Source organism: Pelecanus crispus, chromosome 1, assembly GCF_030463565.1.
Source record: "Pelecanus crispus isolate bPelCri1 chromosome 1, bPelCri1.pri, whole genome shotgun sequence".
NCBI classification, from domain to species: Eukaryota; Metazoa; Chordata; class Aves; order Pelecaniformes; family Pelecanidae; genus Pelecanus; species Pelecanus crispus.
This window is the reverse complement of record NC_134643.1, coordinates 198,089,387-198,105,242: the sequence shown is the minus strand read 5'-3', so window position 1 is coordinate 198,105,242 and position 15,856 is coordinate 198,089,387. Positions and strand designations below refer to the sequence as shown.

Sequence of the window (15,856 nt, the reverse complement as noted above, 5' to 3'; positions counted from 1 at the left end):
TAAAACTGCAACACTCATTACTGAAGGATGATGTGCATGCCAAACTAAAAAAGAAATGAAATTCATGGAAGTCCATTACAATCAGCTGTTTGTTTCAACAGCTAGTTCAGAAATCCCGGACTAGAGAAAGCTGGAAGGATTCAGGAGAAGGATCAAGCTGTTCATCTTCTCTTTCCTTTCTCTTCCCTACAACTCCACTACTGGGCCCTGTCAGAGGCAGATCACCCAACCCAGAAGAGCCACTCATGCCCTAACAGTTGTACAAAGAGCCACCAGTCCCAGGCTTGGAATTGATAATATAAACTACAAAAAACATAATGTAGGGTTTTTTTTCTTGTGGTAAAGAGGGAATGAAAGCTTCCATTTGTCAGCACCCTAGGTCTCTAACAGCTGGCTTACCTGCACCTCACATCTACCTAGATGTCCTGCTGAGGACTGCTTGAAATGGTAGCATGAGTCAATAGCCTTTTCCTGGCTCATATCCTGTTGAAGGCATATCAGCTGGACAGAATGAGGTAAAGCATCTGGAGAGAGGGAAGTGGAGGCAGAGGTAAAAGATACTGTTGATTTTTTTATTTACCTTATGAATGTGCTCCACTTATTCTCTGCTGTTTGTTACAAAAGGTTAAAAGAATATTTCTTGGGCTATCAAGTGTCTCTCTCACTGATGCATTTTTTCTTATGTTTCTAATGGCACCAAAATGATCCTGGCAAGACAGAAACATGAATACCAAATTCTTCAAAAGTAGTAGCTCATGGGGATGTGGCTGTGCTTCTCTTCCATTTCTTGGCAAGAGACTTGGATTTCAATACAGCAAGCTACACTGTGCCCCACAGGGGCTGGTCCCCAGTATTGTCAAGTCTGTGAAACAGTGGCTGGAGTAGGATCTGGCTAATCATTCAGAAGAACAAAAGCCTCTGTCTTCAGGGGCAAAATGATGTTGATATGTCAGGAGGTTGGCTTCATAGGAGGTGTCCTACTATGCCCACATCTCATAGCAGCATCACACAACAGTACCACAGACCACCCCATCAATGCGTGCCTTACATGGTCTCCTGGAGACAGGATTCCTGGCCTCCCGTTGTCAGGATCTTGAAACGCTCTCTCACAGTAGGAGGAAGGGAAAGATTTGTATCCCCCCTCAAAGACCATCAGCTGGAGAGAGATTTGTAATGGCTTTATGGGCATCAGCAGCTGCCCATGCACACATACAGCACCTTTCATGTGCTCAGGACTTAGCAGAAGTGCCACATGATGCCCTCAATGTCCCATGCAACCCTAATGCATCAGAGTGTACAGTACAGCACAGGCACTCTCGGGGCTCCTCTGCACCCCGGGAGACTTCTTCCATCTCAGGCTGTACTGTCAACTACTAACTCGCCATGCTGCACAGGGGATGTGCTCATTTATGTCACATCTTCCAAGACTTCAGAGGCAAAAGTCTCAGCAGACCATGTTCACTTCACCTAAACTCCACTCAGATCCTAACTTAGGTGAACTTGAGTAGCAAGGTCTAAAAAAACCCCGTTTGTGGACTGTATCATGATGGGTGCAGACACCTGAAAGTTGCTGAACAGAAGTGAAACAGAGCAGTGCAATTCTCGCTGCTGATTAAGGGTCTACATGCCGTGTTCAACTATGAGAAAAGCTTAGTTCGTCGGCAGTGATTCTCAACACAGCAGGCTGTGCACTGGAACCTAAACCCACCTGCAGCGAGTACCCAGAGTGGTGCGTGGACGCAACTGTTCGTTGCTAACAAATGTTTTTAACCAGACTGGCATCTCAAAAAAGATGAGTTTCAGAGGCAGAACCCACTTCTTGCTTTTATGTAGCCAAGCTAAATGTGAGCAATTCAATAACTGTTTTCTCTTGCTGAAAGGTTTTCTCTGAACTAGCTGTATAGTTAGACAGCTTGTCCAGGAAATTCAGATTCTGTTATCAGACATTAGCCTGAAGAGGTTTGTGTGAACACCTCCTGCAACAGTTGCTGCACTCATTTATTACTATTTCCTCAGGTGTGGTGATTTTCTACTCTGCAACACTGCACTCAGAACAGGACCACTAGTAACAGCTTCTGTCTAAGTTTTTTTTGGCTTGGTGCGCCGCAGCTTGGATTTTCCTTTCCAATTTGGCTCTCAAAATGCAGGTGCTGGGGAGATGTTTCTCCCCCAGGAAATTTCAGTTTCCTCAGGAACGGTGCATTTGACATCCATAACATCGTTATGAATGGCAAGTGCGATGCCAACAATTCAAAAAAATTATTGCAGCATTTAGGCACTTCCTGTAGTTCCCATCTGGAACTGTCAGCTGTGGTAATACACATTATCCCAGTCTCCTCATGAAATGGCTGAGAAGTTTTATTCTGCAACAAAATGATTGGTTTCAAACCATGACTGCAACAAGTGTACATGTGTGCACACAGACACACACACACACACAGAGAATAATTTTTATTATTATTATATAAATTTTATATAGATTTTCTTATGTAAAATGTATTTTGAACTTTACATATAGTTATATATATGTTTGTGCATTTTATATAGTATGTAATAGATATCAATATATGTAAATAGTACATATTTTATGTGTGTGTTTATATTTTTGTATTATATAACATAATTTTTTATTTATACATAGTTCCTCAGATAAGATCACAAGGATGAAGTGTTACAAGCTGGGAAGCAGAATTCAAGGTGTATTTGCTTGGAAGGAATCACAGCAGCCAGACCCACAGCCAAAACCTGAGAATGTACCTCCTGGTGCTTGGGGTCAGGAAGACTGGTTTAATACACCCTGCTGGAGTCCAAAATAAGCAAAGTGGTGGCATTCAGGACTGCCTCCCAGATGGTGACTTCAGCTGTTGCAGCTCCTGGGACCAGCAGCTGCAATCTCTACTTCCAGCTTGAGCTTTTCAGTCCTGGACTGCTGCAGGATGCCAGGGAGCAGCCCAACCATTCCTCCAAAAGAGGAACATCAGGTAAAAACATTGATAAAAAGAGAAGTTAAATGACAAAAGTTGTCTGAAAGTCCACGTTTCAGTGGCTCTTCTATTTATTTTATGTCAAGATGCTGCAGTAGCAGGATTTCCCCCTCCTGAGCACCCACAGCCTGGGGGCTGGAGAACGATAGCCATGGCAGCCAGCTTCTCCTTGCATCCCTCTCCTGGGTTGCTGGGCTCTTAGCTCCCCTTCTGTGACTTCTGTGAGCTGGTTTTGGTCACTCATTAACAGAGTGGCCTGGAAAATGCCCCCAAATGTGGGGAAGGCAGCAGGCTCAGTCAGTGAGCATGTGCCTCCAAGGGCCAGTGACAGGGGATGCTGCCACATGAGGCCTCTCTCCCTGGTCCCCAGACATTTTAAAAGAGTCTTTTTGATTTGGTGAAAGTATGAAGTTAAAAGCTAATCAGCTGCCCGGGGAATGAGGGAATTTGGCTGCTAAACAAAGAAGAGCCGTCTGCTGTCGGATGCAGTCCAAGATTTTCAAAGGGCCAACAAAGGTGCTGCTTTATTCCCACATGAGTGCCCGGGGACGTGGCTACTGGCACCCCCAGCCAGTGCAGGAGAAGTAGCTTTGGCCCAGCTCAGACCAGCCCTCGCCGTCCCTCTGGAGCACTCAAACCTAACTTCCAGTCTGCTTCTCATTAAACAAGCTGTGGCAATTAGTTGGAGAATAAAGTGAAAAGGAGAGCTCAAGACACAAGGAGCATCCTACCTGGTGAGTCACCAACACTGGCTGCAGATGGGGGTTTTTTGTGCCGCTGTCACATGGAGTGAGGTGAACCTGTTGCTTAAAATAGATTGGTGGGTTGGAAAAAAGAGGTAAATGTGTGCTTTAAAGAAAAGTAGGCAGGCCAAGAGAGTGTCTGCAGATTAAAAGGCACCTGTTTGTGGTAATAGTTTCACAAAGACAGGCTGAATATCCAGAAAGATCTTAATTTAATGACTTGAGAACAAACAGTTCTGTCACCTTCTCTAATTTATTTCTTTTGGGTTTTTGCTTCATAATTTTCTGGCAAATGTAAATTCATTCTCCTTTTTGCCTGGTGCTAGCTCCCATGTACCTGCACTTTAAAGGGAAACTGTCAGGGCCACATTTATCTTCCTGATATAGATCTTGATAAACTGGTCATGCTGTGTGAATTCTATCATTAAGAAAAAAAAAAAAGAATAAAAAAAACCAGAAAAAAATACATACCTGTGTTTTACAATTTTCATAAAATGTTAAAGTACTGAAAATTAAATGAATCACAACTGACCAGGCATTTTTCAGAGTCTAGTAAAATCAGCCCTTACGGCAGTGAATTACATTGCAAAAATGGGGAAAATAGATAGCCTTCAGTGTTAATACAATCATTAACAGTAGAGATATATCAATCAAATTGGATATGGTCTGGGCTTAGCTGTCATCTTCTTCCTTCTGTATCCTTTTACTTTATTACGTTCTTGTTTTTCTTTTACTGTAACTCCTTCCTGCATTTCCTTTACTGTACTTTTTTGCGGCATGAAAATGTTGAAAACATGCCACCTTCTGTTCTTTTCAGCTATTGCACAGTCCCAAGAAAACTTCTAACCTGTGGAAACCTCCATAAAATGAGCGCATATCTGCGCACAGATACATGCAGGCACACATATATGCATGTAAGCCTACATATATATGTACACATCTCTTAAATCCCTCTGAAATATCAAAACCGCTTTATTCACAGGCATTTCTCTAGTTACATTATGTGCACTGCAACTGTTACAATAAATATGCTCACTAAAGTGTTTCCAAGGAAACCAGAAATTAGGCCAATTCCAGCCACTGTCGCTGGAAAGTAAAGGGGGAGGAGGAAGGTGGTACTTCATCCAGTCTCTCTTTAATGACTGCTCTGGACAAAGTTCTGTAGCTACTTTTTTTCCTTCTTATCCTCAGCTCCTTCACCTCCACATGTACACCCACACGTACACAGTTCCCTTCAGAGCTGCTCTGGGAAAATCTTCCTCCTCTCCTTTCACTGATGAACGGATGCTGAAGAGCTTCTGCCAGGGCACCCTGGGCATCCCCACTTGCATGCTACCAGAAAAAACAGTGGGATGGGGAGATCAAAACACAGCTCCAGCCCCAAAGTTTTGCTTTTGTGTTTCTTGACTTTTAATATGAGTTTTTGTATTGCTGATCATTTCAGAAATGATTTCTTTTCCTCAGAAAAACACAAGGGTCATTTCTTAGATAAACTTGGACTTTGGCAAGGCCTGGCTGGCTCTCCAAACTCCAAGGTATGAGAAATGCTTTGTTTTCTTTTCTCTAACCAGTAACAAGTAGCATGCTTCTTTCTGAGAAGCTAGGGCTGTGTTCAGGGGTCTTAGCCTCTTTCCACTGAGGACTTTGCAGCAGAAGACCATGTAGGCAGGAGATAGTTCTGTGTTAGGTGATAGAGGTGAAGAGTAACACCCATGAGTGAGGGTAGGAGGATGTACATAGCCACAGAAATGGTGTTTGTGGGTCGCCTTTGCAGGCAGACAGGGAGGTGGTCAGGGTACATCTCTCAGGGCTGCAGAAAAGGAAGGAATGTCTTTTTCTTTATCTGCATTTGCATGAGGAGTGTTTCCTAAGCTCGTAGTTGCATTCTTCAGTACCTTATACACATTATCTTGCATTTATATGGTCTTGGACTGCTCTGCGTAGGGGATCCTGCCTATCTGACTCCTTAGAGAGGGCACTTTCAGATATCTGAATTGTAGATAGGGTTATTTATTCCTTAAGAGCACTGTAAATACAATTAAGCCAGCCTTTATTTCTACTACAACCCCCATGGCAGAAGGGCTGTCTGCAGACTGTAAAGGGGAATAAGTAATAAGAGTAAAATAAATACCCTTAGAAGGTATATTTTTTCTCTGCGTTCTTTTAGCCTCAGAGATACATGTTATGACAGAGAAGCCAAAGACCCTCTCTGCCTATTCCTGTGTGCCAGAAAGGTGTTAGCATTCCTAAATGGCTGGCCTTATATCACAGGACCTTAAGGCACTTTAATTCCTATTAGAAGTGAAGCTAGCCCCCTGCCTACTATGAAATATGGGGAGCTTAAAGATGATTTAAAGTAATCTTTCCTCCTCCCTTCTAGTCGTAAGTGGAATTTAGCTGGAACAGGGAATAGGGGCCCCACATTTTCAAGGCATCTGTTTTCCCAGATAAGGTCTTGACTCTCAGGGAGTGGGAAGAGAAGAGTGTGTTGCAGTAAATCAGAAAGTCCATAAGGCGTGGAGTGAGGTCAGGCTTCTGACTGCAATAATCACTTCAGAAAGGGTGCAAATGAGATAAGCCTTGTTCTTGGCAATAAACTGCAGTGGTCAGCACAAAACATTTCATCTTGCTTTCCAGGTGCTAATGCCGGAGGCTGATGTAGCTGGGTAGAGCAAGGTGTTCATGACTAGCTCTGAACTGTTCTGCCAACTGAGAACGCACTGACTTTATAAAAACTTAACCTTAAAATATGGCTTGAACAGCAATGCTTTTGTTGGTGCATTTTCTTGCAAAATGATAGACTAGGCAATAGGTTAAAAAGCTGGATAGAAACCCGGACTTGTACCCAGACAAGCTGGTTTTGGAGGCAGCTGAGTAAAGGCTGTGATGTCAAGAGCGGCTCTCAGTATCCCAAAACAAATCCCACCAGAGGTGTCTCAGAAGATAACGCGTGTTTGATTCTGAATGGCCAGTGGGTCACCTGGGACATGTTTGCGGGGGTATTATTCTTTTTTTCTCTTCTTTTTTTCACTTCTTTTTTACACACAAGCCTTTAAGCACTCCTTAGAGCAGACTGGGATAAGTCCTTCCACTAGGATAACCCAAATCCCTTTTTACAACCCGCTAGCTGTATTGACTGTCATGGAGCTCAGATACGCAGCAGTCTGTGCTGTGGAGAAGCACAGTGTGCCTGTGAATCCAGAGCTGACTCCCTGTTACTGCTAGTACCTGTCTGGGAGGTGGAAGGGGGGGGTCTCAGGAAGCAGAACTGGCAATTTCACCGTTCTTCATGAAAGCTTGATTCTGTAGTGGAGAGCACAGCTGCCCGCTGGATGGCACCAGGACTCTGTACGTACGGTGCTGCTGGAGGCATGCGCGCTTCCCTTCAACATCCCTGACTCTGTCCCATCGCTAGGCTAAGTGGCGCTTTGCAAACTGACACAGCAAAAGCCTGCAAGTAAAAAGGTAGAAATTACAGATGTGAAAGCTGTCGCTGAAGATGCAGAATGCTGTCCCGGGCAGTATTTTCAAAGGGGCATGTGATCTTTTATGCACATGCAGGGGTGTGTAACTGAGATGGGAATATTCTGCAGAGTACTTTGTGTTCCTTTCCATACGGGCTGCTATTTCTGAATAATCACATAGAGGATAATCACAGATGTGGAATACACCTTTCTAACCATACGATAGAGGGAAAAACATTTTTTTTTTCCAAACTGTTGTTCCAAAGCTTCCTTGATGCTGCTTCAAGCTACAGCAACAGCAGTATATAGATGCCAGAGGTTTAGCAGATTCTAGCTGCAAGATTCTGTGTCTTAGAGTATATTAACATCCCACATGTCAGAGGCACTAATGCTGCTACAGTGAGCCAACACTTTCTGGTATCTCAGTGGAGAATGCATGCAGCAAACCTATGGCAGATATTTATAGAAAAATGTACAAGTAAATGCTGTTAATACTCTTCTCCACAGAAACTGAAGCTGGGCTTGCCACCTAAATGTACACCTGCAGTGTACTTACTGAAGCCAACAAGCTTCACTGAAGTCACCAAAGAAAGGGAGGTGTTTGGAAACTTAGCATTCCATCACATTATGTTGTAATTCTCAATGATCTCTGATGAATGTTTAGTTAGTTATTTGTCACTGCTCAGGCAGAAAAGCCTGTGAAATGGGAGCCAGACCCAACTTTACTTAAGAAACTGCTGCTGGTGGAAGCAAGGAAAGAGAAAAAGCTTTCTCATTCAGAAGTCAAGTCAAAATTGAGCATGAATGGCCTGGAAATGTGAACCACATCATAAAAATACATAGCAGGACATATGCTCACATATTAGCAAGGGCAGATCCATGCTCATTCCAAGATGTGTTGACTAAATAAATGAAAATATCCTTTGTGTTCACATTTTGTTGTAGTTTCACCTTTTTTCTGTAGGTGCAATGTGTAAACCATGCAATCTGGGCAGGGTGCGCCTGAAGCAAATACCATCAGCAGGGCTTTGGGGACATCCAGCCAGTCCCCTTCTGAAGGCATCAGTATTCCCCTCTGCACCTAAGCCACTGAGAGGGCAGCTGAGTTGCCTTCTTTCATATAATTTTGTAGTTTTCTGCAAAACTGCATTAGCGAGAGGGAAGATTCCTGCTACGACTGCCGTGTCCAGGCTGGGTACAGTACCTACCCCTGACAGTACAAAGAGGCACATTGTTCATCAAAATAGCTGCCTAAAAAGTTGATGGCTGCAAAAAGGTCAGAGCTCCATGGCTAAATTTCTGCAGAAAGAAGAGATCAGCATACATTACCTGAATAACTGTCCCACTGAGCTGCTACAAATGTCATGCAGATTTTACTCTCTATAACAGGACAGCAGATGCTCTGCCTGCCACCTGGGGAGGTACTGCAGCTCCTGACACTGAAACATGGTGTAGCTGAGCAGCTTCTCCTTTATAATAAAAGCAAAACTCTCCTGACACTCATATCGTGTCTCCTTTCCCCCTTCCTCTTTGAATTTCATCCTTGAACATTAAAACCAAGGGATCAAAAAAAGTAGGACAGTTTCTGATCTGCCAGTGGAGCTGACCTAAACTTGCTTCAGTGAAATGGAGGTCGGAGCAGACCCTTCTCCCAGCCTTGGTGAAGAGAAGCTTTCTTGTGTCTCATGCTTCTCTGAGTTACTGGGTGAAGTGAATGTTTTAGATCTGATCTGCAGATCACAAGGAAAGCTGCCTGTGGCAGATAGGCACACGGCTAGCTGTGGTTGTACATGGTATGTGATTTTTTTTTTTCTCTCCTTTTGTTTGTGAAACATTTTTTAGTATAATTGTGCAATCGTCTGAAACATTAGAGTATCTCCATTTAACAAGTCAGGAAATGCAAGGAATGAGGGTCAGTAACAGTTATAAACTACGTCTCCTAGATTTTGCCTGCATAAAAGGCTGGCTTTCCTTGATTTCATTATATGCTCCCAAATCCACAGAACTGGGTGTGTAATCTTTATTCTTCTGCTAGTTAAAATTTTAGCTTTTGCCACTGATATGTTCAAGATGCCTTTTGCTTTTTTAACTTATTCTTATCTTTTGCTCCCATGAAAAGGAGAAAAAATGAATGCCCTAAAGAGACAATTATGTTTGTTACAGTCCAGAAGAATGGAGAAGTTGGGAAAGAGCAAAATATTTGAAAAATGTTAAATTTTGTAGGTAGTGTGTGGTTTTTTACAGTTGGTAGTGAGGAAAAATTGGGTTGTCTTTGTTTTTTATAATGAAATTGGAAGAAAAGAAAAAAACCACAAAGGATGGATTTGAGAATAAGACACTAGACAGAGTGTCAGGACGTTTGGGAACAATGGCAGTACCCCAGATACCCTGTATGATTTAGGCCAACGTGTTTTCTTCCTCATTTCCAGCAGTTATTTACTTTCACCTGGGGTGAGAGAGCCACCCGCATGCTCAGACATCTCCTCACCTTCTGGCCATGACCTGTCCAATGGCTTTTTCTCTCAGCAAGGCTCTAGTTGGTATATTTACTAAATTTGAACTACATTTCTTAAAGATGCCAAAAGCTCTGAGATTCTGAAAAAGGTAGTTGACCAAAAACACAGGATGCATTATTACAGCAGGGTGAAATATTATGTCAGTAGTATAATGCAATTATTGCTTGGCCTAAAAAAAAGCATACTGTCTTATATAGGTCACTTTTACAACATATTAAATACCCAAAAGCAGTGCTGGTTTTGTACATTTTTCACAAATCCTAAATTCTTTTCTTTTTTTTTTTTTTCTTTTTCTGTTGATACTATGTTAAGAAAATCACAGAATTGAGCCTACCCATTGGGAAAATGAGGGAGGAACCCATGAGAAAAAAACTAAGGCTGGTTGCTTAATCCCTCCAAAATCCAGGCTCCTCAGTGAGAGCAGAAATACCGATGGATATATTGGTTTTCCTCTTTTAAATAGGGTTGGGGTTTTTTTCAGCAGATACACTTATGAGCCCTAAATGCAGAACATTTAAAGAAAATAAAGATTAAAAAGGACAGTTTTTCATGGCAAAAGTGACTAAAGCCTAGATCAACTTTTTAATTCATGACCTAGATTATGGTAAAGAAAAAAAGTATAGTTTAAATTTACATTTTCAATTTACATTGATATAAAGAGCAGTTATCCTGCTGTTTAGAGGAACTTTTCAAATTAGACCCACACTTCATGGTCTGCTATTAAAAAAAGGATTTCAAAATCTAATTTTCTGAAATGTCAGAAGTGAAATACTGCCTTTTGTGTTTGCCACAATTCCCTGTAACTTGGCAAAGAGGATATCACAGCAGTGCTTATTTGCAAAATGTGCTTTGTGAAGCTGTCCTTTGTACCCTTCTGCCAGGCAGAGGTGAAACAGTGCAGGAGGAAAGTGAAAGAAGAGTTTGGTCTTGTTAGTATTTAGGCAGATTAAGGGGGAAAAGCCTTTTGGAAGCACTTCAAGCCAAAGAACAAAAACTACTGCTGGTGCTCAAAACACTGCGAAAGCCTACAAAGTTCAAATGAAGCTACTGAAAGGGGAGATAGCATATATTCAAAGTAAAGCAAGTCTGTCTCCCTGAGTTCAGGGTTCACTAGTTCTTATACATACATTGGTCCCAGACTGTGCTTTCCACATGCTGTACTGGACTATGGGTCAACAGAAGGATCAATAGCGTACCTGGTTAAAAGTGGCTGATGAGTAAATAGGAAAGGACTTTGCCTTTAGAAAAAAGACAGGCACATAAGTTATTTTAGGGTGAGTTTTCTGTGTTCTCTCCTTCAGGCATGTGCTGGAGACCTTCAACCAGGAGAATTTTATTTTATTTTATTTTATTTTATTTTATTTTATTCTATTCTATTCTATTTCATTCTATTAGTTATATTATATTTTAATGTGGCTTTGGAAGGGAATATTTTGCATTATACTAGAAATCACAATCCCAGCCAATCTGAAGAATCTTTGATACTGGAGAACTGGTGCAATGATCATTTTATACAAACCTAGAGGCAGACAAATAAAGCATAAGGAATTTTAAGTCTAATTATATAAATGGTTACATATACACTTGCTCTTTTGTGTTTGTGAGAGACAGTGAGAAAAATCCCAGTTTAATTACAGTTACTGGTTTATATTTTGGAGAAAAAAATGCCTTTATTAAGAGTCAGAATGGTTATACCACATATTGCTACAGATAGCTGTTAATGTACACACATATACATTCACACTCCACAAGGAAGCAAAAGTGTGCAAATCCAATTAAAAACAAGTGAAAGCAAAAAATGGCTTTTTCAAGGTCCCCTTTAAAAAATGATCTGTGAAAATGTCTTGCTGTGAGTTCATACATGGCTATTTGTATAGCTGTACAAACAGACCTCGGTCCCCTGACAAACAAGCCAGCCCAGACAATGGAAAGCCCCTCTCCTTCCCTCTGATAAAGACTGGCACAACAGTGAGATTTTGGTGTGACCCCACAGTGCAGTTGCCTTTCCTGTGACTTCAGGAGTAGGAAATCCATGCTGATTGTATTGCAGTCTTCTGCAAATTGTTGACTTTTCAGCTGGGAGAACTCCTTATGTGTTTCTCAAGAAAAGGGCATTTGACCTTGCGAATGTTGATTTTTTTTTTCTTATTTTTTATTTGTCTGGAGTAAAAATAAAGGACCCATTCATATTCATTTCTTGTTCTGTTTTAGTGACTGAGATTGCTCAGTGATTGCATCAGCCCCGACCTTGGATGGCAGCCGTGTAAGGCCTAGCAGTGAAACTGTCTCTGAAAATGCAGGAGCCTTAGCATGCTCCACAGCTACTGCTGCTCTTAATTAACTTGCTCCATTATCTTCTCTTTGTTCATGCAAGAGTGGGAAGTCCTTATTTTGCCAGCTGCAAGTTTAACAAAGCCTCTTTGCTCCCCAGGGAGAGCGTGAGCCCAAGAGAACTTCTCCACAAAACCTTTGTCTTTGTTCCGAGCACAGTCCAGCTTCGTGGTAGAAATCTCTGCTCTTCCTCACCACCTATCTTGGGTTTGGGAGGCCAGAGGCCCTGAGGAAAATGGTGTGATTTTGGCATGGAAATATATCAGTTTTGTCAGTGCATAACTGCGGAGGGAATGAGGGGCTGGAGAGGGAGGGCAGAGTGAAAATAACTTTGGTCTTAACAGGTCCCATTTCTGATCCCCTGTAAAGATCTCCCAAAGAGCATGGATTTGCACCCTGAGGATCCACAGGTACCTTTCCTCACCTTCTCCCTCCATAAGGGACAGCTGAAGTGAGAGTGGAAGCCAGAAGAGGAAGGATGAAGGCAACTGACTATCTGTTTGAAAAAACTTATGTCTAAAGCAGGCAAAACTTAGCTTTTGCTCATGTGAGTTTGAAGCCAGAAACATTCTTGTTGCTGCCGCTGCTGGTGTTTTCTATGACCACCAATGGACACAAAGTACTTGCCATCCATCTGCTTTTGTCTCAGAGGGAGCTACCACATTTGTGACACACTCAGTGTAAAATAGTGAACTGGTTTGTTAGACACCTTACACCTTCTTCTCTTCCCCTACCTCCCTATCTTGAAGCAGCTCTTGCTGGAGCTGCTTATGTCTGAAGAGCAAGGCAAGGGTGTCTCTTAGGCAGAGAGTGGGGTGAGGTGGAGGTCCCTTGACCCTCACAGTGCAACATGATTGTGGGCAGTGAGCCCTTTTTGTGAGCATGAATTCACCTTACAAATAATGCAGTGCTGATTTAAAACATCCATGGCTAATAATTAAAGACACAGGCTTAAATGTGGTGTATTAAAAGGCAGTTTATCCCCAGAGCAGCGATGTGATCATTTCTGGGATTTGACCTGCCTGTAAATCAGATGGGCATTTTTCCATTCTCATGAGTCAACAAAATTACGTTTGGGAGCCAATGATCCAGTAAAGGCTTGCAAAAAAGTGACTGGATGAGAGTTTCAGTTTGTTCTTTCATTTGCCTTTGATTAAAACTGGTTTGTTCCTGCACAGTTATTCCAGTTATTTTTGAGTATCCTGCCTTTTAAGACACTGTGTGTCTTTCCTGCAGTCTGGAATGCCTTCAGCTGATGAGTCATCTTATGTGCTTACGCTGAGACTAATTACCCTCTGGAAAAGCCCTCTGTCTTGACCATAAAGGAAAATTGGTCTGAATAGCTCAGAGACATCCATTTTATTGCCACTTAACCTAAAGCAGATGAATGTCTTCAAGCACTACAGACTGGGACTGAGTTGTACAGGGAGATTTCCAGCGCAGCTCCTTTGGTGCTATCACCAAAGCAGTAGTGAGGTGGGTGTTGGTCTCTTCTCCCAAGTAGTTAGCGATATGACGAGAGGAAATGGGCTCAAGCTGCGCCAGGGGAGGTTTAGATTAGATATTAGGAAAAATTTCTTCACGAAAGGGTAGTCAAGCATTGGAACAGGCTGCCCAGAGAGCTGGTGGAGTCACCATCCCTGGAAGTGTTCAAAAACCGGGTAGACGTGGCACTTTGGAACATGGTTTAGTCTAGTCTACCCTTAACTGGTTTAATGTGGACTTGGTAGGTTAATGGTTGGACTGGATAATCTTAAAGGTCTTTTCCAACCTAAATGATTCTATCATTCTATTATTCTATGATTCTATCTAAACCAGAAGGAGCTTTCTCTCACCCCTGCTAGACTGCAGAGATGCCTGCAGTTAAGTAATGGCATAGAGAAGGGACCTGTCACTTGCATTTGTCCCCATTTAGAAGTGCTTTACAGCCACTCCTTTAACCATGGTGTCTTGTTTGATTTTAGGATTGCTTTTGCAGTATTTGTGAAAACTTCTCTCTGCACATGACTTTTAGTTGCTATCGTGAAAATATTGAAGCTGGGAAGAGAATGAATGAATAATCAAACGTAAAATTGTGGCTTAGTCCAGAATGTCTCTCCCCAGGCTATTAATTTGTGCATCACTAGCATGTCCATCATTATTGATTGCACGGTTTTGCAAGTTATTAATAAATAACCAGGACAGGTGATGTTCTTTGCTGCAATGTGCCATCAGCCCATTTCTCACAAGCTGCACCTCAAGGGTAGATTGACAGTGGCTGTTTGGTATTTCTGTTTTGCAGATGTTGTAGAGTTTTCCAATGGAAAGGCTGGTATTTTTGATGAGCTTTTTTTCGCTGTTGTCCAATACACAGCAAACACCATCGTAAGTACATTTTATTATTAATTCTTCACTCCTAGCAAATCCCTTGAAAGAGAAAGTAGGAAATGCTAATGGTCTTGATAGAGAATCAACAAGGCCTGTTTCTTGGACCGTTGAAAATTTGTGTAACCTTAAATAGGTAAAAAGTAAAAAGCTTAAAACTGCCCTTTTAAGTCACTTTTAAGGGAGAGATCTCCATTCAGTAACAAATAATTAAAAATATCCTACTACAGCATGATGTTCATGCTGTTATTGCTGTTTGTTCATCTTCATTTTATGACATTTACCAGATTGGAAAAATCTTGGGAAAGAATAACTCTTCTTTCTGTAATTGATTTATACATTGCAGAAAGCAAAGACTTCACATTTGTGAGAGCTTCAGGATTTTTCTGTACCTCTCTATTTTAGTGGAGATTTACATATGTTAATACTGGTTCTTCTAGTTGGACAAATTCCTGGGTTTGGGAAATAGGTGTAACTCTTTGAGAAAAACCTATGGAGCATGTTAAAGGTCTTTCAAATTGACCTTTATCTGTAGGGCAGAGGTGCAGAAGAGACTCTTGCTTTGCTCCCACCAGGATCGAGTGTATTCAGGTACTTACCATAGCCAGAGGAGAGCTTTGATGAGATATTTTGGCAGTCAGATCAAACCCTCCTCCTCTTCCATGTCAGCCCACCTTTGAGGTTCTCTCCAGCCCAGATACTTATTTCTCTTCTTATGAGGTCTTAGCCAGGTGCAGACCCCTGCCTGCAGTCTGGTGTTGACCTCCAGTGTCCACATCAGCATGAAAACTACGGCCCCCATAGAAACTTGATATTGGGGTACCTATGGTGCATCTTGAGGCACACTTCATCTTCAGTAAAGCACAGGCTTTGTCATCTGTGATAAAATCTTAGTGGAAACGGGGACTGGGAGAGGGTTTTTTCTGAGGTAGCTGGATGTGGGAAACACAAGGTGCTGAATGTATTAGGTATATGAAACTGAACATTATGTCAGGAAAATACCATCATGAAGCTTCGAGACCAGATCTGGCTTATGTCTGGCTAGCTGAGGTTATGGGCAGTGTAGGCTAGTGACCATGTCTGTCCAAGCTATTGCATAGGTAAACTTTTAAAGGGCTAACTATACCGCTGTAAAAAAAAAGACCCTAAATTTCTGCAGGCTATGGCAGAGAGAAAGCATTATGCTCTCTTTTCCATATGTGAAGACAGGTCTTGCATCACCTTTTGCTAGAGCCAACAGACTCTGAGTGTGTGATGCCGTGACACTTTTAGAGTAAAACCCCTTCAATGCCTTTGAGAAAATACAATGGACACAGCTGAAAATGAAAACTTTCTTCTCAACATTCAAGCGTTTGAATGTATATAGATGCCAAACCTGCCTGACTAATGAATTAGACAAGAAAATTAGACAACAAAACAATAAAGATCAAGATCAAGCATTGTATGAGGGTAGA

General features: G+C 41.9%; 1 protein-coding gene across 1 annotated transcript in view; it reads left to right on the top strand.

Annotated features, from left to right (window-relative positions):
- The first annotated feature begins 14,334 nt into the window (after positions 1–14,334).
- Positions 14,335–15,856, top strand: part of LOC104038858 (complement C4) — a 52,787-nt gene continuing 51,265 nt past the window's right edge. The window contains exon 1 of the mRNA XM_075723613.1: positions 14,335–14,402. Coding sequence (XP_075579728.1) covers positions 14,338–14,402 — 65 coding nt within the window. The 5' untranslated portion in view covers positions 14,335–14,337. The remainder of the gene's footprint in view (positions 14,403–15,856) is intronic.